At 40.5% G+C, this 22,001-nt stretch overlaps 1 protein-coding gene across 2 annotated transcripts in view; it reads right to left on the bottom strand.

Moving 5' to 3' along the window:
- Positions 1 to 22,001, bottom strand: part of LOC149067026 (calpain-B-like) — a 208,893-nt gene that overhangs the window by 75,586 nt on the left and 111,306 nt on the right. For both annotated transcript variants that reach the window (XM_089253047.1, XM_089253048.1), the window contains exons 9-13: positions 7,916 to 8,085; positions 1,143 to 1,348; positions 904 to 970; positions 672 to 707; positions 393 to 450 (exon numbers count right to left, since the gene is read on the bottom strand). In XM_089253047.1, the coding sequence (XP_089109173.1) occupies positions 393 to 450; positions 672 to 707; positions 904 to 970; positions 1,143 to 1,348; positions 7,916 to 8,085 (537 nt within the window). The remainder of the gene's footprint in view (positions 1 to 392; positions 451 to 671; positions 708 to 903; positions 971 to 1,142; positions 1,349 to 7,915; positions 8,086 to 22,001) is intronic.

Here is a 22,001-nt window from a genome sequence, read left to right as displayed (position 1 = left end):
CGTTCTTATTCTAATTTTTTAATTAATAAATTTCTGTTTATGCTTGTCGTGATGAGTGCTCACTATTCGAAGAACTTAAGGTCACTACAAGTGTCTTGTCTACTAATAGTGTCTCACACTGTATATACATATATATTCTCCATGGTTGCCATCAGCATTATAAAATATGTATTCACACAAATTGTAAAAAAAATTTGAAAATTGCAACAAAAAAAAGAAAAAACTTATCAGTTGTTTCTTTTTCAAGTTTTGTGAAAGATCTTTGTAATCTTTTACAGTGTAATTCCGGTCTTTATCAGAAGTTTTTGCTGCAATGGACTAATTTTTTTACATTCTATAATGTTTTGATACTGGTTCAAGTTGAGGATTTATGCAAAAGTATAAAAACATACATCGCCAGCAATCTCTCAATATTTTATGAAGTGACACAGAATCAATTTCTACAGGTAGCTGAAAAAAAAAGAGCAAATTCAGAATAAGAGTCATTGTTAAAACAATTTTATGTGCGTCACGTAGTTATAATTACAAAAAATAGGAATAAAACAGATATCAGACTGAGCAAATTTAAATTCTATTTCTTAAAATTTGAGATTTAGTCTGTAAACATGTGAAGTAAGGATGTAAAGAGAAAATAGAGGATTAATTTTTGAAGAAATTTCGTGCAAACTCACCTTACACGTGAGTTTCTGTATCATCGGCAAACTGGACTGTAAAATAACACGGAATCATTATAACTCGCCACCCCAGCTGTTTTCAACTAATATATTTGGCACAGGGGACACATTTATCATTTCAAATTTTATCCCAGTTTCATTACATGCTTCAAATTACTATGTATGATGATGAAATCATGAATATCGACCACAAAATTATTAAATTGCTGAAAACAGTTTGAATGTGTACCTGAATAGCATCATCTGAGCACGTGAAAGTGAGATCTCTTAAAACAAGATTATCATCATTAACTTCCCTGGGAAAAAATAGAAAGGAACTGTCAGAACTGAAAGGAACTAAGCAACTAAAAATTCGATGTAGGGGATCATATCAGCTTATAATTAGATCTGATTAATTTTACAATAAAAAGTCATAAAAATAAAAATAAATTTATAAATTCTGATTTGCACAACAAAAATAAGCTTCACCATATATTGCTCATCTCATCTGTAAGAATCCGTAGCAGAAATTTAGCTTCATAGTTTGGGTTTGCAGTGAAGGGTATTACTGCAAAGTCACCAGGAGGCAAACTGAAGAAAAGTGCCACTTCTCTAGCAGCTGCACCAACTATACAATCAAGAACTTGATGCGTGATAAGGAAGTGGGAGTTGAGTCGAAGAGTGTTCGTAGGAACCTGTATTTCAGAAAAAATATTAGGAGAAAATTCTTTAATTATCCAGTTAAATTCAATCAGCATAACTTTAGTTGAAACGCGAAAGGGTCCTATCCTAAAAATCCTATATTTATATAAAGCAAATCAATCATTATCAAATATAATGATTGATTTGCTTCCCAAAATAAAGAGGCTGTGGAAATTTACAACCAAGACCAATAGTATAATAGCAATAATAGTATAGGGTGGACAAAAAGTCCACCAAACTTTAAAAATGCATAAAAACCGGAAAAATAACCGAAATGAAAAAAGGTTTGCAGGTTAGCATCACTAGGTCACAGGTATTTTTTTTAAGACAGGAAAAAAACAGCCGATAGGTGGCGCTGACGTACACAAATTAAAGAAAAGATACGCAAATAACGAACAGAATGCCTCCAAATCGTTTATTACAGCAGTATGTGTTACACATGACCTCATAGGCGTACGCAGAATTTTCTCGAACGGGGTTTTCAGATTTTTTTCCTTTTGAGGGCTTTTTTACTTTTTTCCTGCAAAATGACACTATAATCTTGGCTCAAGGGTTAGAACCCTAACCCCCACCCCCCTCCTTTGCGTACGCCAATGTACATGACCACCACACATTGCAGGCGAGTCGCAAATCCAGCAACGGCAGAGTGCAGCGGATGTATACATGACACCTCTCAGTGGATTGCATCTTTCAGTTCCGACAAATTGGATGGACGGGATCGATACACTTTTCTTTGACTTGTGTACGTCAGCGCCACCCATCGGCCGTTTTTTTTCTGTCTTAAAAAAATTCCCGTGACCTAGCGATGCTAACCCTGCAAACCATTTTATATTTTGGTTATTTTTCCCGGTTTTTATGCATTTTTAAGTTTCTATGGACTTTTTGCCCACCCTGTACTAGTCTACAAGGTTTTCCTGACATGCAAAAATTTATCTCCTCTAAATTAATTTTTGGGTGCTGAATCCAAATCTGGCTTTGAAAAAATGCCATCACATCTAACTTTTTTGTTATATTGTAACGGTCAAGGCCGACCGTATTCAACGAATATAGGTGGCGCGCCCGAGATTCGCTCTCGTGGCAGTCGTGTTCGAGAGTGGTGGAGAACGAGGAAATTGTTGTGATGTCGCCCACGCGGTGTACGTTTTGTTCTAAGCCGGATTTCCCCCAGATGTAAACACATCGTCTATCGTTTGCTATGGATGTCGTATTCTAGGGTTCATCAGAGCAAAATGTCCAAATTGCTCTCCATCGACTGCGACAGCTGTGAAATCACCAAACAACGCTATTTTGTAAAGCTGTCAACCCACAGACGCTCAGGTATCGCTACCGCTGATGGAAATTCAAGTATGTCAAGATCGTGGTCTCATATGTATCGACACAGGTGCGACACACTCGGTTGCAGGGGAACTCTTATACAAGCTTTTCCTAAGTAAAAATATACCAATGAACAGTGCTACCACGACTATTTGTCTGGCTGATGGTACCCGGTCTATCAGCAAGGTCTATGAAGTCAAAGTACCTGTACGCGTTGGAAATCGAACTGTCAATACTACCTTTTTAGTGTTTCCAGAAGCAAAGGGAAACCGATCGCTGCTGGGATTAGACTTCCTGACGGCAGCAGGCATCGCTGTGGATCTAAAAAGGAAATGTTGGTTTTTCAGTTACACTCCACACTACCAATTCTCATTCCCACAGGTTCCAACGGCTGATTGTGCAGTATCGGAATCAGTGGACCTCGTGCATTCATACCGATTGCGTGCTGACGAGGGAAGAGATTTGACTCCCGATCAAAAGCGTCAACTTAGCGCTCCGCTAAGCGAACATCAGGATGTCTTCAAACCAGGGGGAGAGCCTACTCCATTCGTTCAACATCATATCAACACTGGTAATAGTTCACCAACACCTGTGTCTCAGTACCGAATGTCTCCAGCGAAAACCAAGAGGGGTCGCAAGCCTGTCCCATCTCGACTCGTGAACATCCGAAGCCAGAGAGAAAGGGGACGCAAAAAAACCGAGGCCATGGTAGAAACGACGGCTGTGCCCGCAAAAGACGATGCAAAAAAACAAAGGGTCGCAGTGAATCCTCCGCTCGACGCCAGAAACCCATTCAGATGTCACGTCTGTCAGTTCGTTTTCACCCAGAAGAGTCAGTTTCAGAGACACGTTGACGAGCAACACTCAAGAAGCCATTCCATGTCCCCAAAATCATCAACTTCAAGCAGCGGCAAGGTCGTGTCCGCCAGTCGCTCGCAGGCTGCCTACGCTAGCGGAATCTGCCAGTCCACATTCAGTCGGAAATTGCAGATGATAGAGCACGTCATGACCCACATGAACGAGGCGTACGCCGGGTGATCGTCTGTCAATACTGTGAGATGACCTTCGAGGACGAATCCGTCTTCCAGGATCACGTAGAGTTCCACAAGACGAAAGAAAAAGACGAAAACTGTAGACACTCATTGCCGAGGCGCCAAAATTCTGCGGTGTCCCAGAGATCTCCATGTAGACATGATGTGGCCAGTACATCTTCACCTCAGGTATCACTTGGAGTGAATCATACATCAGCATTTCGACCTTGCAAGAACATTGCACAGACACCGGTGATGCCTATGCGGTGACCAGGCCGCCCTCCGAAAAAGTCGTAGATTGATCTACCTACAAGTCATCGTTCTCGTGAAGAATGAACTATATACATATATATTATTTTTGAAAATATGTCATTTTTATTTTTTTTTGCCCTCGATTATTGAAATGTGTTCGTCAAATATTTTTGATTGTTTATATGCACCGTATTGTTTATGTTTGCAGACTCTTCCTGGTTTCATACCGAGACGGTTTCATGAAACCAGAGGGGGAGTCTGTAACGGTCAAGGCCGACCGTATTCAACGAATATAGGTGGCGCGCCCAAGATTCGCTCTCGTGTTCGAGAGTAGTGGAGAACGAGGAAGTTGCTGTGATGTCGCCCACGCGGTGTAAGTTTTATTCTAAGCCGGATTTTCCCCCAGAAAATTTATAGTCCCTTTTTGAAAATAAATATAGTAGTTTCAACCCTACGAGGCTACAATATGGTATTTAATTTTGTGAATATCCTTCAAAATTTCATATTTAGGCTACACATGTGATATGACACTAGAAATCGTATTTCTATTTTCTGCCACCTAAAACTTGGGTAATGTCTACGCGGATTCTATCTCTAATTGCAACCGGAGGTTTTATGAGAAACGCAGGGTTTATGTACAACCCTTTAGTAAAAAAAATGGAGCTATGGCGTCAATGTCGCAGATGCATTAATGTTCTAAATAGGGTTTATTGTATATTTTGCTGACACCAATTCACATTAAATTGGGGTTAATCAGAGGTGTACGGGGGGGGGGAGGGGGGACATGATCGTCTCTCCAAAGACGATCAAAAATTAAAAATATTTTTTCTCATTTTTGAAAAATATTAAAAGCCTAAATACGAAAGACTGTTTAATAAAATATCTTTATCAGCAATTTTAATGTTAACGTAAATGGTTTTTGAAGATCAATAACTAAAAACTTGTCTGGAAGAAAATCCTTGTAAACCCCCCGAACATTTTGTGACCTCTCCTGCATATGCTCCTGGGCCTGATGGAAAATATTATGAAGATTCTGGGGACAAATCTGGCCTAGGTTTTCCCCACCTGAATGAAAAATTATCCGAAATTAAAGGAAACAACATTAAAAGAAGTATTTGTAGGTCCTCAAATAAGGAAACTATCGAGTGGTAAAATGTGTATAAATTTCATTTTGTGTCTATGGATATTAAAAGGGGTCTCAATCCCCTTTGAGGCTTGTGTATGAAGAAAAAAAATTTTTTTTTGCTATTTCATGTATAACGATGTATCAATATGATAAAATAACTATCGTAATAAATATACTATAATTTGTTATTAAGAATATGGCAATCATCTCCATTTTTCAAGATGTGTACGTTTTTCATCTTATATATAAATGTGAAAGTATGTATGTCTGTTCTTTATACAAATCTACAGTTTTAAACCGATCGTCGCCAGATTTTGCATATATACCAAACAGGTCCGGGATTGAACCGTAGGCTAGTTTAAAATTTCTTCAGAGCTGGGCAAATGCCCGAAAAACTGTCGGGCAACAATGGCTTTGGGGCCTCAACAATTACTTTCGGAACGTTTACTTTGCTTACCGTGGTTTCCAACAATACCTTTCAGACGTGTATATATGCCTTTACAATGGTTTGTCACATGTTAAATGGTTTGTAACTGTTATTATAATAGTTTATTCCTTTATAACGGTTTGTCACTCTTTTCCAATCCTCCCAGTAATTGAAGAAAACCCGGGAAGCGCCGGGTATTTCTGCTAGCCTATATACAAGGTGTCCTGTAAGTGTTAATGCGGCCTTTATCTCATCAACCGCCCATCGTAGAGGTATAGTTTCGATTTAAAAAATGCTTAAAGGCGTTTGAATAATATTCGCTGCACAAGCTGGACATACGACGTCGCTAACAACAGAGAACAACAACTACGACGACAAAACTGGGAATAAAAATGTTCAACGCCAGCTGATGAACTCAATGCTTGCCTCTAATCATCAACACTCTAGCACGAAGTTAAAAAAATTATCAATATCCACCAACATGCGAGTTCAACTGCAAAATGACTCGGCATTGCTATCATCAAGGCCAGTCGTTAGCAGTGGAAGGTATCGACCTACTTGAGCACTGTTTTCCACACGGACAGCTTTACGTCGCCTGTTCGCGTGTTGGTAATCCCAAAAATTTGTACATCTACATACCAGATGAAAAACAAAAAATATTGTGTATCCACAAGCGATTGTCTCAAGTTTTTAATTAAAATACATATTTAAAAATAAATAATTTTTTCTTACTTGATGCAGACATTTTTTTGATTAAGAAATAATTAATAAGCTATACATATATAAACTTTTTACGGGGCGGGCAACGTCGCCGGGTATCAGCTAGTAGTGTATATAAACTTTGAAAATGACCATCATGCATACAGAAAAAACGTGATGGAGATTTTTATATTGAATTCAACACCCCAAAATTAGTCTAAAAGGACTTATTTCACTCATGTTAGAAAAAAGAAGGTAAGAATTGTTGATCAGTGTAATTACAATGCATCTTGCATATATGTAACGTTCCCCTTTTATAACGTTTCCCGCTAAGTAGAATTATTTTCGTTGTGCCAAAACTGCCACTAATATTCATCGAAATTGCCCGTATAAAGCATTTTCTCGCTTAATACGTTTTTTATTATGGTCTTTTGAAAATGTTACATGTGGGATCCATTGCATACGGAGTGTAAAGTCGTCTTTATACATATCGCTGAACCATTGGGTATGTTAACATACTTTCACAATTAAAAGAAGTGTTCAAATAATGGGCCGATTTGAGATAAGTTATTTATTTTACTTAGGGCCGTATAAATACCTAGATGCACACTATTTTTTTATACGACCCAGAAACTCATTCAGATGTCACGTCTGCCAGCTCGTTTTTACCCAGAAGAGTCAGTTTCGGAGGCACGTTGATGAGTAACATTCAAGGAGCAATTCCATATCCACAAAGCCACCAACTTCAAAAAACAACAAGGTCGTGTCCATCTTGCCCTTTCATTTCGAATTAAAAAGTTGCTGTGCCTCTATTTGGCCTAAACTAAAAATCCATGTTTCCAAGTGCAAAAAGTTAGTTTTCCTAATTCTTATTATTAGTTGATCCGACAGAAATAAGCCTTAAGAAAAAATCAATTAAAGGCCTTAAGATGTTGATTCACTATCACGATGTTACAGATTTTTTGTGAGGGGGGGGGGGGATAAATATGATTTTGCCACTGAAAAATTCGTTGATTTTATAACGGTATTTTTGTTCTTGTCTAAAATTTGGCACCCCCCCCCCCCCGCTAAATATTATTGCCCGGGACAATTGCTCTCTCCCTAGTTCCAGCCGTGTACAGGGTTTATTATTGCAGGGATATATTATGGTTTCGGAGTTATTACATCTTTTATATGGGGCTCAGCGGAAACCAGTGTTGATGAGAAACCCTGCCCTTAAATAGGTAGCCTAATAAAATTCTACACCATAGATCTATTCTACTATTGAGAAATTGATCGGATTTTGCCTCGAGATTTTACTCGTTAATTATTATGCTAATATTTATGTTAATAAGAAAATTTTACATTTGCTGATTTGATTTAATAATATAACTTTTGTCGGCAATGATCAACAAGATGATATCAAGATTGATAAGATTTTGTAATTTCTCCAAATACCGTTTATCAGAAAATTCAGAAAATTTACATTAGTGAGGGAAATTGTAAAGTTCGTACCATCACAACAGCTTCTTGATGATCTTGTAGCTTCATAGTCAAATTGTCATGTTTTAAAATGAATTGGATTTTCCCTTATTTCCCTATTAACAGTTTTAAGCAATAATTAAATTCCCTGACATTCTGGTGAACACAGTGTTGCCTTATTGAAGAATATTAGTTAGCCTTTTGAAATGAGTACTAAAGTGATGTTTAACATTTAAAAGCTAGAACTCACCTCATAAACAGCAAATCCTACTGACAGAAGCTGTGACGATTTCAAAGCCGATGAGTCATTTCCTTGAAATCCGCAGGTGTACTGCTGCATGACAGAGATCACTAAGTGACATTTTTTGCCACAATTCTGAGATATATGTATTCTAAACTGTGGATTTACAGCCATAGTATCTGTGGATATATCAATTCCAGATTAAGCACCAACCATAAAGACAGTAATGTACATGGCTTATTTTTATTTTATTGAAATAAAACTTTTATCCCCGGGGATACCTCGGAGCACAAACCGGTACCTGCAAAGGCAGCATCACCAAAAATAGAGCGCTTCCCTCACTCCACCAAAAAGACTTATTCTAATTGCTCCGGTATAACTGACTTTCTCACATCGTCAGTAAACTGCATTAAATTTCTGAAAAAGCAGAGCCGTCCTTACGGGTTTATGCCATGTGCGATAGCACTGGGCCACGTAATTACAATTCCTACATTCTTAGTAACAAGAGAGGCATTGACACGCTGGTGATTGGTTACTACGAGCAAAAAAAGATGATCATCACAAGGGGCAGATCTTTTGGCGATACTGAATTTCGAATTTCATTAACGAAAAATGAAAGCTTTTTTTTAGTGATAGGCCCTGCTATCAAAGCTTTCATTGATAGCAGGGCCCAGCTTCGCGAGCTGTTATTATTGTCATCTTGATGCACGTGAACCGCATTTTATTAAATCAGAAAAATGCATTTTTTAGTGAAGCCATACATGATAGCAAAGATGGGAGGGAAAAAAATCTCGGATGGGTTTGAGTGGGAATCGAACACATGGCCTTCTGTACGCGTGCCGAGTTGTAACTACTGTTGCAACTGCTGATCTGGGATTCAAGTACAATTAAACATCGCCAGCAAAAATTTCACTGAGTAACGTAATAGTTTATCACTATTTCGGCTAATCACGATGCGCTAAATTTCTATAATGTAGCTAGAAATGTAGGGTTCATTTATAAGCCACCGGGCCCCCGCACTTACAGTAACAATAATTAACTTCGTAAATTCTGAATTTTCATTAATTCCGGAATTCTGCAATTTAATGTAGAAAGGAAATGATTCTGGAATTTTTCCTATCCGATTTACAGAAACCGTTCATGATCATCCGTTACGAAGTTACGAAACTGTTATAAATTTTGCTTATTATGCTATCAAAAATACATACAGTCGATTCGCAATGATTCGAATTCCGATAACTCAAATATGTGTTTAATTTGAAGTTTTCACTCAAACCTAGATGTTTTTTTTTTTCGTATTAAAATTTCGCTCAACTCGAAGTTTTCTATCTTTAAGTCGAGGTTTTCGGGAGTGAGAGTTTTAAAGACTAGCAATTAGCAATTGACTTTAGCATTGAAAAATAGAATTCAGCATTTAGCAGTGAAATTTAGAAATTGTAGCCACACGCTGTTTGGAACGTAATTTATTTAAGGAAAACACAAATTACATCGGAGATATAACAGCACCTACAATACAAAAGCACGGCGTGTAAGCCATTGTTACTGTCCACTTTTATTGTATCATCGAGAACATAACATGTTGAATCAGCGTTATCTTCAGGTCTGTCTAGTCACAAAAAATTCTCTCGCGCAGTCCCCGCACTTGGCGACCGTTGGCCACAGTCTTTGGTGAGCCGCCGCACCATGATAACATCTTCCTAATTCGAATAACTCTTGAACACTACTGCCCACGAGAGCGAATCTCGAGCGTGCCACCTATATTCACGGATACAGACGGTCTTGACCATCACAGACTCCCCTCTGGTTTCATGAAACTTCTCGATATGAAACCAGGAAGTCTTCAAACAAACAATACGGTGCATAATGCAATCATAAAAAAATACGTTACATACAAACAATAATCAAACATCTGACGAATACATTTCAATAATGGAGGGAAAAAAAAAAAAGTGAGAGAAAAACCGGTAGATCAGGGCCGGTCTTAGACCTAGTGGCGCCCGGTGCAAAAACAGTAGTCAGCGCGCCCCCCTCTCTCCAGGCGCGGATCCAGAGTGATGTGTCAGAGGAGGCAATTTTTTCTACTCATTACTGTCCTGTGAAATACGGGACAGATTCATTCTACCATGTTATCAGACTCTTGGCGTGGTGATCGGCCCCATTCCCCCCACACCTCTTGGTTGGATGTTAAGGGACGAAGAAGACGGAAAAACTTCGTCTAGAATGGGATAACTTGTTTGATTCAATTAAGAGATTTAAAAACATTAAAAAAGCAAAACGTCACACATTTATGCAGGATACTCATCACAGGATCTATCTTCTTCATACTTATTTTATATACACTGGTGAAATAAATTAAGAGAATTTGCATATTTTATCGAATTTCATGAAAAGAACTGAACTGAATGTAAAACCACTGCTTCTAGACAAAAATGCAAATCTTGTACATCAAATACGTAAGCGTGCACGTGTGTGTAGGCAGAGCCAGTAGAGAAACAGGCTTTATAAGCGCGCGTAAGTTAAGACGCATTTCGTTCGCTAGCACACCTCGGCGAATTTCTTGGTGTTATTTTGCAGCAATCGGTTAATTTCAAATTGTAACAGTAAAAATGAGTAACCACCAACGTTTAGATGATGGAATGAGGTGGCGAATTGTGGAGAGGCTAGAAGCAGGCCAATCTCAAGTCCAGATTTGTAGAGAGTTCAATTTAACGCCCAGCGTCGTGTGTAACTTATGGAAACAGTTCCAGGATACCGGATCCATCGAGAGAAAGCCTGGGCAAGGTCGTCCAAGAGCCACGACGGCCAGAGAAGATCGCCATTTGTCGATTATAGCGAGGCGTAATAGGAGTGCTACAGCTTCTCAGCTCTCTCGTGACTTGTATGCAGCCACAGGAACCCGTGTATCAAGGGTGACTGTTTCCAAAAGACTTCATGAGCGAGGGTTGTTTGCAAGAAGACCTGCTGTTTGCGTCCCGCTCACTTCTACGGACAGGAGAATCCGTTTATCATGGTGCAGAGAGCATAGAGATTGGAGTATGGATCAATGGGCGACCGTTCTCTTCACTGATGAGTCCCGGTTCAGCCTAAGCACCGATTCTGGCCGTACGTTCATATGGAGGGACCCGCTACCTACCCTCCAATGTCCGCGAAATCGACCATTATGGCGGAGGAGGAGGTTTAAGGATCATGGTGGATGGCTACACACCTCTCCATGTCTTAGAAAGAGACACTGTGACTGGTGTGAGGTATAGGGATGTGGTCTTGGAGCCCTATGTTCACCTTTTCAGGGGTGCAGTTGGCCCTGAGTTCATTTTAATGGACGATAGAGCTCTTCTGGTTTTTACGATACGATTTTCTAGAGAGTGAGGATATTCGCCGGATGGATTGGCCAGCCAGATCTCCAGACCTTAACCCTATAGAGCATGTCTGGGACGCTCTGGTGAGGGCAATTGCAATTCGCAACCCCCTCCGGGAACCATCCAGGGAATAAAACAGCGTTGCTGGACGAGTGGGACCAATTGCCACAGGAAATGATAAACTGCCTTATTTCAAGTATGAAATCACGCTGCGAGACCTGTATATCTGTAAGAGGGGACCATACCCCTTATTAACCCATTTTTTTGTTTATTCTGCAACCGCTGTTTAATACCTCTTTGACTGCGACTTCATATTTTTGCGACTTTTTCGTAGGACGGCCTCTTCGACGCATAGGTACCACTCACCGGTATGCAATTTTGAGGTTGTAAAGGTCGAAATGCTGATAATAATCATGGCGTGCGTTATCTGCAATTTCCGATTGAATAAGGACTGGCAGATTCGCAAGCGTAGGCAGCCTACGAGTGACTGGCGAACACGACCTTGCTGTTTCTTGAAGTTGGTGACTTTGTGGATATGGAATGGCTCCTTGATTGTTGCTCATCAACGTGCCTCCGAAACTGACTCTTCTGGGTGTAAACGAGCTGGCGGACGTGACATCTGAATGAGTTTTTGGCGTTGAGCGGAGGATTCACTGCGAGCGTTTGTTTTTGTCCACTGACCGGTGTCGAGTGTTCAAACTTATGGCTCACCAGATGCTGCTTATTTGAGACGTTGTGTTTGAAGAACACTTTCTCGTCCGAGTGGAATGAGAAGGATTCTTTGTCGACCGTCTTCCTGGCCTTCTTGGTGAAGTACCTCGTCGGGGTTTCCGAGACTTCCTTCAATCTGTGCGTTTTCGTGTAGTCAAAGGTGACCGTCGTTGGCACGAGGGTGTGACGCTCGTCGCACTCGAAGTTCGGGACGAGCTCTTTCAATGACCGCTTGTGACTTTTTCTCCTTATAGAATTGGCACGTCTCTCTTCATCGGTGATCTGGTCGAAGACGTTCATCAGCGAGCTGCACACGACCCCTTCAGACTTCTTGTCCTTCGCGAGATTCGGTACAAACGTGTTCTGGAGTAAGCCCACGTTCAGCTGAGGTTTAGGGCTGGACCCTTGTTTCTTCGCATCATCTTTTCCGGGCATAGCCGCCCTTTCCATCATGGTCTCGGCCTCTTTGCGTCTCCTTGCTCTCTGGTTTCGGATTGTTGTGAAAACTACAACAACTACGAACTAAAAACTGTGGTCAATGCCGTCCTTCTTCTGTTGTTTACCTTTTTCCCTTTTCTGCTTCCCGGGCCACGATGTTTTTGCCGCTCCGTATAACCACATTTAATCATGTTATCTAATAGTTATTTTTGTCACATTAAAGTTAGCTAATTTCCTACAATATGCTGATCAATACAATTCCGTTTTCGGCTCCACCATTTCTTAAAAATACAACAGATATGGCGACGAGGAAAGTTTGAATGTTGGTATCTTTTTCCGAACGATGGCGAAAACTAATCCCAGTGCCGCGGATATTCATCAGGTGCTACTTCAACAGCAGCAATGGATGGAAAATTTGTTGGCAGCTCAGCAACGAAACCAACAGGCACTGCTGGAGCAAATTCTTGGACGACGAGCCGGATCACCGAAGGTAAGCGTCTCTGCATTTCGTCATTTCGATAGGATCCACGACCGTTGGAGCACGTACCTGTGCTGCCTGAATCAACATTTCGAAGCCCACGGCGTCACCGAAGACGAGCAGAAACGGGCATATTTCTTGTCATGGGTCGGTGTTGAAACTTTTGAATTACTTCAGAAACTGTTAACGGAAGCCGATGTCGCAACTCGTTCGTATGCGGACATTGTACAGAAACTTACTTCTTATTTCGAATCTAAAACCCATGTGCTTGCTGCTAGATGTGAATTTCTCAGATGTCATATGCGATCAGGCCAGACGTACGCGGAATGGGTCGCTGACTTACGAGGAATTGCAAGGGACTGTAGATTTGTATGTAGTCGTGATGGATGTTCCCAATCTTTCGTGGACTCTCTAATTCGTGATGCCATAGTTCTTCATACTCCTCACGACCAAGTTCGCTCTGCGGCTCTCCAGCATACGAACCCCAGTCTTGAAGATGTCCTCAAAATTGCGGAAGCTTTTGAAGCTACCCAGCGCACCGTGCGGACTCTGAAAGAGAATCCTGACGGTCCATCAACTTTCAATAATTTTCCGCAGCGTGAAGTTCTGCACATGAAAAATTCATACTCAAAGTCGCGGTCGAAGAATTCCAAGAGAAGTGAAATTCAGTCTTCGAAAAAACCTGGTGATGTACCTGGTACCTGTTATGGCTGTGGCGGCAGACACCTGAGGTCCGGGTGTAAATTTCGTGAGGCCACTTGTAATTTTTGCAAAAAAGTAGGCCATATTTCTGCCGTTTGCTATTCAAGAAAAAAATCTAATGCAAAGAAAAATTTTCCAAATCAGAAACATCAGCGCGCTAATACCTCTTTTCAGATTACAGAAACTGTGAATGCTGGCGTGGACTGTACAGATAACAAATTACTCATTTCATTGATGGTTAATAACCAAGAGATGCCTTTTCAATTAGATACGGGTGCTTCATGTTCCTTAGTTGGGACCAGTGGATACAAAGCTCTTGGGTCACCACCGTGCAGTCCATCTACTACAAAGCTGAAAGGATATGGCTGTGTTGAAGTTCCGCTAAAAGGAAAAATTCTGGTCACAGTAAAATATAAGGGTAAAATCATGGACCTTCCTCTTCTTGTTACGGATACTGCAGAAGGATGTAACATTTTTGGACTAGACTGGTTCAAAGCGTTTGATTTTCACATTGATGACTCTGTTCAGCGAGTGATTACATTGGCAACAACTACTCTTCATGAAAAATTGTCTGCACAAGTTTTCCAGAGGCATGAAAATGTATTTCGAGATGGACTTGGGAAGTGTAATTCTTACAAGGCTAGTGTTTTTCTGAAGCCAAATGCTCGACCGAAGTTCTGCAAAGCACGTCCCATTCCATTTTCTCAGGAGATTGCTGTCAAAGCAGAAATTGATCGTCTCACTTCTGCAGGCATTTGGAAACCATGTACTACAAGCCAATGGGCAGCTCCTATAGTTGTTGTAAATAAACCGAATGGTTCTATTCGCATTTGCGGTGACTACAAAGTTGCAGTGAACTCTCAAATTGATGTAAATCAGTACCCTATTCCAAGACCTGAAGAATTATTCCAGAAACTCAAAAATGGGCAAAGGTTTTCCAAGATAGATCTTTCCGATGCCTATCTTCAACTTGAGTTGGATGACGATTCAAAGAGACTGTTAGTTGTTAATACACCCTATGGATTGTTCGAGTGCCAAAGACTTCCTTTCGGAGTGGCTAGTGCACCAGCCATATTCCAGTGCTTCCTTGAGCAGCTCATAGCTGGTATTCCTGGTTGTGCTAATTACCTGGATGACATTATTGTCACAGCTCCTAATGACGAGGAACACTGCAAAGCTCTCGATGAACTCTTCCATCGTCTAGAAAGCAATGGTCTTCGCTGTAGCAAGCCAAAATGCAAATTATTCCGGTCCGAAGTTGAGTACTTGGGGTACATAGTCAATGCAGATGGGGTGCGACCATCAGATTCTAATATTGCAGCAGTGAAAGACTTACCCAAACCTAAAAATATCCAGGAACTGCATTCATTTATTGGAAAAATCAACTACTATAACAAGTTCATTCCTGGTTTTTCTCAGCTGGCAGGTCCTTTGAACAAACTGCGAAGAAAAAATGTCAAATTCAAGTGGAAGCAAGAACAAGAGGAAGCATTCCAGAAATTGAAAGAACACATTGTTAAAGCTACCAGACTAGTGCATTACAACTCAGAGTTGCCACTGATTTTGGCAACTGATGCATCATCTTATGGCATAGGTGCTGTGATTTCTCACAGATATTCCGATGGTTCAGAAAAACCGATTGCTTTTGCTTCCAAGACATTGACTGATACACAAAAAGCCTACAGTCAAATTGAAAAAGAGGCTTTATCCATTATTTATGGTGTGAAAAAATTTCATCAGTATTTGTATGGCAGAAAATTCGAACTCCTCACGGATCACCAACCCCTGGTATCCATATTCCATCCCAATAAGCAACTTCCCGTAATGACTGCTCAGAGACTTCAACGTTGGGCAATTATTCTTATGGGATATATGTACGATATCAAATATAGACCAACAATGCAGCATGGAAATGCTGATGCCCTTTCAAGACTTCCAGTTGGTTCAGATGTAGAATTTGACAAATCAGAGAATGCATGCCACAATATTGATGTACAGGTGGATGAATACATATCTCATTATCCAGTTGACTACAAAGAAATTCAAGAAGCAACTGCTAAGGACAAAACTTTGAAAAAAGTTCTCCATTATATTCAGAATGGTTGGCCGAAAGACTTGCCGGAGAACAATGAGGATGTAAAACCATACTTTCTAAGAAAAAATTCACTCTCTGTCAACCCAGGTATCTTGCTACTCCAAATTGAATGTCTTCGTGTAATCATTCCAAAGACTTTGCAAAGTTCAGTTCTCAAGACTCTTCACATTGGTCATTGGGGAATGGTTCGAATGAAACAGATGGCTCGAAGATATTGCTGGTTTCCACAGATCGAGCAGCAGATTGAAAACGCTGCAAACCAATGCCAATCATGTCAACGTGAGAAAGCTTGTCCAAAAGCAATGTTCCAGGACTGGCCAAAACCAGATGATCCTTGGCACAGAATTCATATAGACTTTGCGGGTCCCTTCCAAAATTCCATGTGGCTTATCATTGTTGATGCATATTCAAAATTTCCTTACGTGATCGAGATGAAATCTACTACTTCAGAAGCGACTATTGAAGCTCTAAAGAAAGTATTTATCATTGAAGGTTTACCGATCACACTTGTGTCAGACAATGGTACACAATTTACTAGCAAAGTTTTTGAGGACTTTTGCAAATTGAATGGTATCGAGCATCTTACTACTGCTCCATTTCATCCCGCCTCTAATGGCGAAGCAGAACGTTTCGTCAGGACATTTAAAGAAGCTATGAAAAAAGCTGTGTGGGGAGGAGACCACAAGTCAGAAGCACTCCGAAAGCTTCTGATAACATACAGGATAACACCGAAACCTGGTTGTGATAAGTCTCCTGCAGAACTATTGCATGGCAGACAGCCTAGAAATCTGCTCTCCCTCTTATTCCCTCCAAAGGATAAAAACATTACATTTTCACAAGACAGTACTACCCACAAGTTCAGTATTAGCAGCAGAGTTTTTTGTAAGAACTATTCGAATGGTCCTAAGTGGGTTAATGCCAAAGTTCTCAAACATCTTGGCAAAATGATGTATTTGGTTCAGACGAATCGTGGGAAATGGAAACGTCATCAGAACCAAATGAGAAAAGATCATTCTTCAGAGAAACATCCTACAATGCCATCTTCTGAGTGCTGTATGGACTATCAAATATTGCTGCCTCCTTCTACTAACGATTCAAGGTGTGAGACTGCTCCCAAACCTGCTGATGGTGGTTCTGCGGTTACTGCCAATACTTCAGTTGGACATCCTGAATGCTCTGCACCGATTTCGAGTCAACCCTCTTCTGTTCTTCGTAGGTCGACTCGTAATTCAACACCGGTCGAGAGATTCATTCCATTGTGAGGGGAGGAATGTTGTGAAAACTACAACAACTACGAACTAAAAACTGTGGTCAATGCCGTCCTTCTTCTGTTGTTTACGTTTTTCCCTTTTCTGCTTCCCGGGCCACGATGTTTTTGCCGCTCCGTATAACCACATTTAATCATGTTATCTAATAGTTATTTTTGTCACATTAAAGTTAGCTAATTTCCTACAATATGCTGATCAATACAATTCCGTTTTCGGCTCCACCATTTCTTAAAAATACAACACGGATGTCCACGAGTCCCGCCGCCCTTTTTGGTTTTCGCTGGAGGCATTCGGTACGGAGACACAGCTGTTGGTTGGTGAACTATTACTGGTGTGTTGATGTGATACTGAACGACTGGAGTAGGCTCTCCCCCTGGTTTGAGGACATGCTGATCTTTGATTAGCAGGGTGCTAAGTACAGCACGCTCAACCGTTGGAACCTGTGGGAATGAGAATCGGCGATGTGGAGTGTCTCTGAAAAACCAACATTTCCTCTTTAGATCCATAGCGATGCCTGCTGCCGTGAGGAAATCCAATCCCAGCAGTGATCGGTTACCCTTTGCTTCTGGCAACACCAAGAAGGTGATATCAACAGTTAGATTCCAAACGCGTACGGGTACTTCATAGACTGTTGATAGACCGGGTACCATCAGCAAGAGAAATATTCGTGTTGGTACTGTTCAATGGTACATTTTTACTTAGGAAAAGCTTGTATAACAGTTCCCCTGAAACCGAGTGAGTCGCATCTGTATCGATGCATATGAGACCACGATCTTGACATACTTGAATTTCCATCAGCGGCAGCGATGCCTGAGCGTCTGTGGGTTGACAGCTGTATAAAATAGTTTTGTTTGGAGATTTCACAGCTGTCACAGTCGACGGAGAGCAATTTGGACATTTTGCTTTGATGAACTCTGGCATACAACATTCATAGCAAACGATAAACGATTTGTCATGAAAAGCTACGGTTTTTAGGGGTTGCACAGTTTTACGAAATAGTTCGGGTTCATTCGAAAAATTGTCTCGGTTGAAAACACTTCTGATATTATCATAGACATCCAGTTCATCGGCAAGAACAGCGGGTGAGATTACTTTTGACCACTCATCCATTAGATGTTCTTTGCATTCAGGAGGGACTTTCTTTTCTTTCTTTTTCTTCTGGTCTTTGATGATCAAGTCCTTCAAGTCATGGGAAGTTGTTGATTCAGTTAACCAGTTCTCGAAAAACGTCCTGAGCTTGAAATAGTAATCATGCCAAGTACTGTCTTTCGATTTTCGATTTCTTGTGAGTAGCAAACAGTTGACGAAGTTTTCCGGCAGATAATCGGAAACGATTCAGGAGAACCCCATTTACATGTTGATAACCAGATGCTTTATCTTCAGGTTTTCGTGCGATGAGCGATGTTACATTACTCAGCAGAGCTGTGATGAGGTGGGGTACCCAAAATTCCGCAGGGACCTTCGTCAGTTTGAATTGCCTTTCAGCGAGAGATAGAAACAATGACATAGGCGTAAACTTGTATCTGGCCCATGGGTCCGAGGCCCCCCCCCCCAACATTTTGAAAACGCCGGCTCGCCCCCCCCCCCCCCCCCGAAAAACAAAATTCGAGTGGATATGTTTCTCACACTTGGCTCAGAAAAAACGTTCTGACAAAAAATTTCTCCAAATAGTAGAAATCGGTGCCGTGCCTTGTGCGACCGTGCCCTGAGCGGCCAAGATGGATATCGTCGTGCCCTCAGCGACCAAATCCTTCTCCATTCTTTACTTGGACAAATCCTTTCTTTTGCGATATCTTGATGAATAGAGTAATCTTTCGATTATAGATTTCCTGTCTTTCTTTGTATAGAAACTTCCCTCATATCACCAATATAGATGAAACTACAGGAATACAGTAGATACCGTTTATACGACCTTCTTTATCTCCTTTATGGGATTTTCACACTTATACGACGCATAGTGAGGTATTTTACCCGAAAACCTAGCTAAAATTATTTTTACACTTTCAGTGCACTATTTTGAGCTGATATGTCGAATAATTTATCGTTAAAATACTGAAAGAAATAATTTTGCGGGATAAATTATAAAATATGTACTCTGTACTTATTTTTCCTAGTTTTACTATTTCCTTCTGTACTTGTTCCACTAGCAGCTCCATATTTTCTATCTTTCCTCCAAATTCCTCCATCTGTTTAGAATTGAATTCTATAGCCTTTACAACCTCTCGAATCTCTGTCGTTAGGGAATTTTGTTGTTAAATCACATTATTTATGGCAGCCTCAAAGATATTTTTCATTTCCTGTTTCACTCTTCTAACGATTTTTTCCATCCCTACTAACGTGATATTTCCGTCAGTTGGTTCTACAGCTTCTTGATCTGTTTGTTGTTTCTGGTTACATTGACAGCAGACGTATTCACTTTTTTTTTTCTTCGACATTTTTCGAAAAGCTTATTCCGTTGTTCCATCACACACCAGATGTATAAGCTCTTCGCACTTTGTACAGTGAAAGAATTCAGTTTCATCAATGACTGCCCCTTCGCATACACCACACGTTTTGTTCATATTTGTAACTTGTATTAAACACGATAAATTTGTTGCAGATGAGAAAATAACTCTTTAGTGCAAATAATTCTATATAGATGGCGGCACTTTCGTCTTATGGTCGTTTCATTGTTTTCATATCGTACGTCGTAATGCGATGAATTAAATTTTATTTTTTAAGCATATCTAATCCTCAATTAACCATATTAACTTAAAAATCGTCACTCCGTAGGTTTAACTCAAGGTTTAGCTCACCTGATATCATTAAAAGTCCCTATGTAGTTTAAAATAATACAAAAATTATAAGCTGCCGTACATACGTGTTTACCAACAAACTGGGCTGTTGCCTATCTTTTGCTGCAATCGATATTATTTGCCTCTCGAGATAATTCTCAGTTTCGTGGTTGTGAGGTAAGCCAGAGTTCAAAATTATTGCACCATTTTCATCAGTGTACAGCTTCATTTGATTCCTTCATCCGTTTTGCATGCTTTGCGAAACTTTAAATTTGAATAGAAAATCAATTTTTCTCCCCTTGCTTGCTGAAAATGAACCCCACGTCCACTGAAAGTAAGGGTACTGAAAACACTGAGTAAATTATGTCTTCTATGGTATAAGTAGAACTAGAAAGATCTCGAAAAGGTCTCAGGTGTTCAGGTCACGTGTACCTCCCTCTTTGTGCCCTTATGAAATGTCGCATTTTACAATAGGAGTATGAGGAATTACCGACGCTTGCCGTCCAAATAAAGATAATCTTTCCTAACAATGATTCAGATGAAGGGTACACCTGCAATTCTTAGAAATCGGGGGTGAGCGCAATCGACCTGTCGTTTGGAAATTGGGGTGACCTATTTCTTATCAAAAACGGTTCATCTTGGACGCAATCGACCTACACCCTACAGAGGAGCAGGTGGGTCTGCTGCCACGGGCGCCGGGCCAGGGGAGGAGCAAATTTCCCCTCTTTACCTATAATTCAACATCACAAGGGGGTGCCGAAATGCGTGCTTTCCCCGTGCTGACAAATTACCTATCTAGTTGCGGCCTTCGTAGTATAGGTCAGCCATTCTAAACATTTGGAAGCCCGTGGAATGGTACATCTCTTTTGTGTAAGTGAAAGACCCGGCTTCGTAGTGCAAATATAAGCCAATGATAGGCATTTTCAAGACGAATCTAATGGTACTACCCGGGCCACAACTAGGGAGAGCAGGCTGGCCTGGTGCGCCAAGCCAGAGGGGGCACAAATTTTACCATCTAACCTCTTCTTCGGCATTATAAAGGGGCGTCAAAATATTCGGAGAGCGTGCTTGCCCCGGCTGACCAAGCGTCTATTTGCTACCCTGGGTACTATACTCTGGTTTAAATAGCTTTCCCGGTCTGGACACCAGGCTCGCGTACCGCTTTCGCACCATGGGACAGGTGCGGATCCAAAAAAAAGGGAGGGGTGGGGGGGATCGATCCCTCGCTAACACCGAATTGTCTCGGAACAGTAGGTCTGTGTATAATATGTACGAGACGTTGCAACGGACCTACGTAAGAAATCGTCCTCAGCATAGTCCGTTTCCCGGCTACCCTGGGCCTACAAATTTGATTTTTTTTTAGAGAGAAACATGAAATTCTCAGACATTTCATTCCGATTTTCTATCTGAATTTTTTTTCCTGACCATCAACAGAAATTTTTTTTAAGAATAGAAAAACAAATTTTTTCCTTAACTTTCTTTGGTCACATGGGGTTCCCAAAATTATGATTATTATGATTAATTTCCATTAATTAGAAATTTAATTAATTGGAAATTTACTTAAATTACAAAGAAAAACGTGCTAAATTCATGTTCAATTTTTTGAAACTTCAAAAGTATGTTATCTATATACAGTAAAACCTCGTTAAGTCGTCGCCCCGGTTAAGTCGTCATTTTTCTTCAGGCTCTTCCACCTCTCGTAGACAACAATGTTATTAAATCCTCGTTTACTCATCGCTAATTTCGGTTAACTCGCCACTATGAAAAAATTTGAAAAAGTGGAAGACTATTTTTATGGCTCCCATTAAAAAGAGCTTGTTAACAGCATTGCCATATATGCTTAAGTCACCATAAAATTCTATATACCCAAACAGAACAGTTTAAGTAACGAAAGTTACTCTGGGCAAGTTCATTTGCCGACTAAAGGTTTTTTGAATGTTTGGGACTGATCAAGCTAGATCTCATTTCTGCATGGGCTCTACTGGAGAAACCGCGAGACACCCAGGCTCTGTCGCAAGAAGCAACGTAAGCACTTTGGCCCCCCAGGGCATCTCCGGCAAAACAAAACCAAAATTTATTAATACGTCAAAGATTACACATAGTGCAAGGAAATCAAAAATTATTTAAATCAAATTAATCAAATCAAAGTGCAACGCGCGTGGGCACGGATAATAAATAATCATAGAAATCATGGGCTCTACTAATTTAGGGCTTGAAATTTAAATAAAATATCTTTGTTGAAAAAAATGAGACATTCTTTCCCAAGTTGAGGT

The sequence above is a fragment of the Pholcus phalangioides genome, unplaced genomic scaffold (assembly GCF_987345545.1).
Source record: "Pholcus phalangioides strain wild (caught in Gottingen) unplaced genomic scaffold, Ppha-v1.0 ptg000031l_1, whole genome shotgun sequence".
Lineage (NCBI taxonomy): Eukaryota > Metazoa > Arthropoda > Arachnida > Araneae > Pholcidae > Pholcus > Pholcus phalangioides.
The sequence above is the reverse complement of the archived record's forward strand: the minus strand, read 5'-3'. Positions and strand labels throughout refer to the sequence as shown.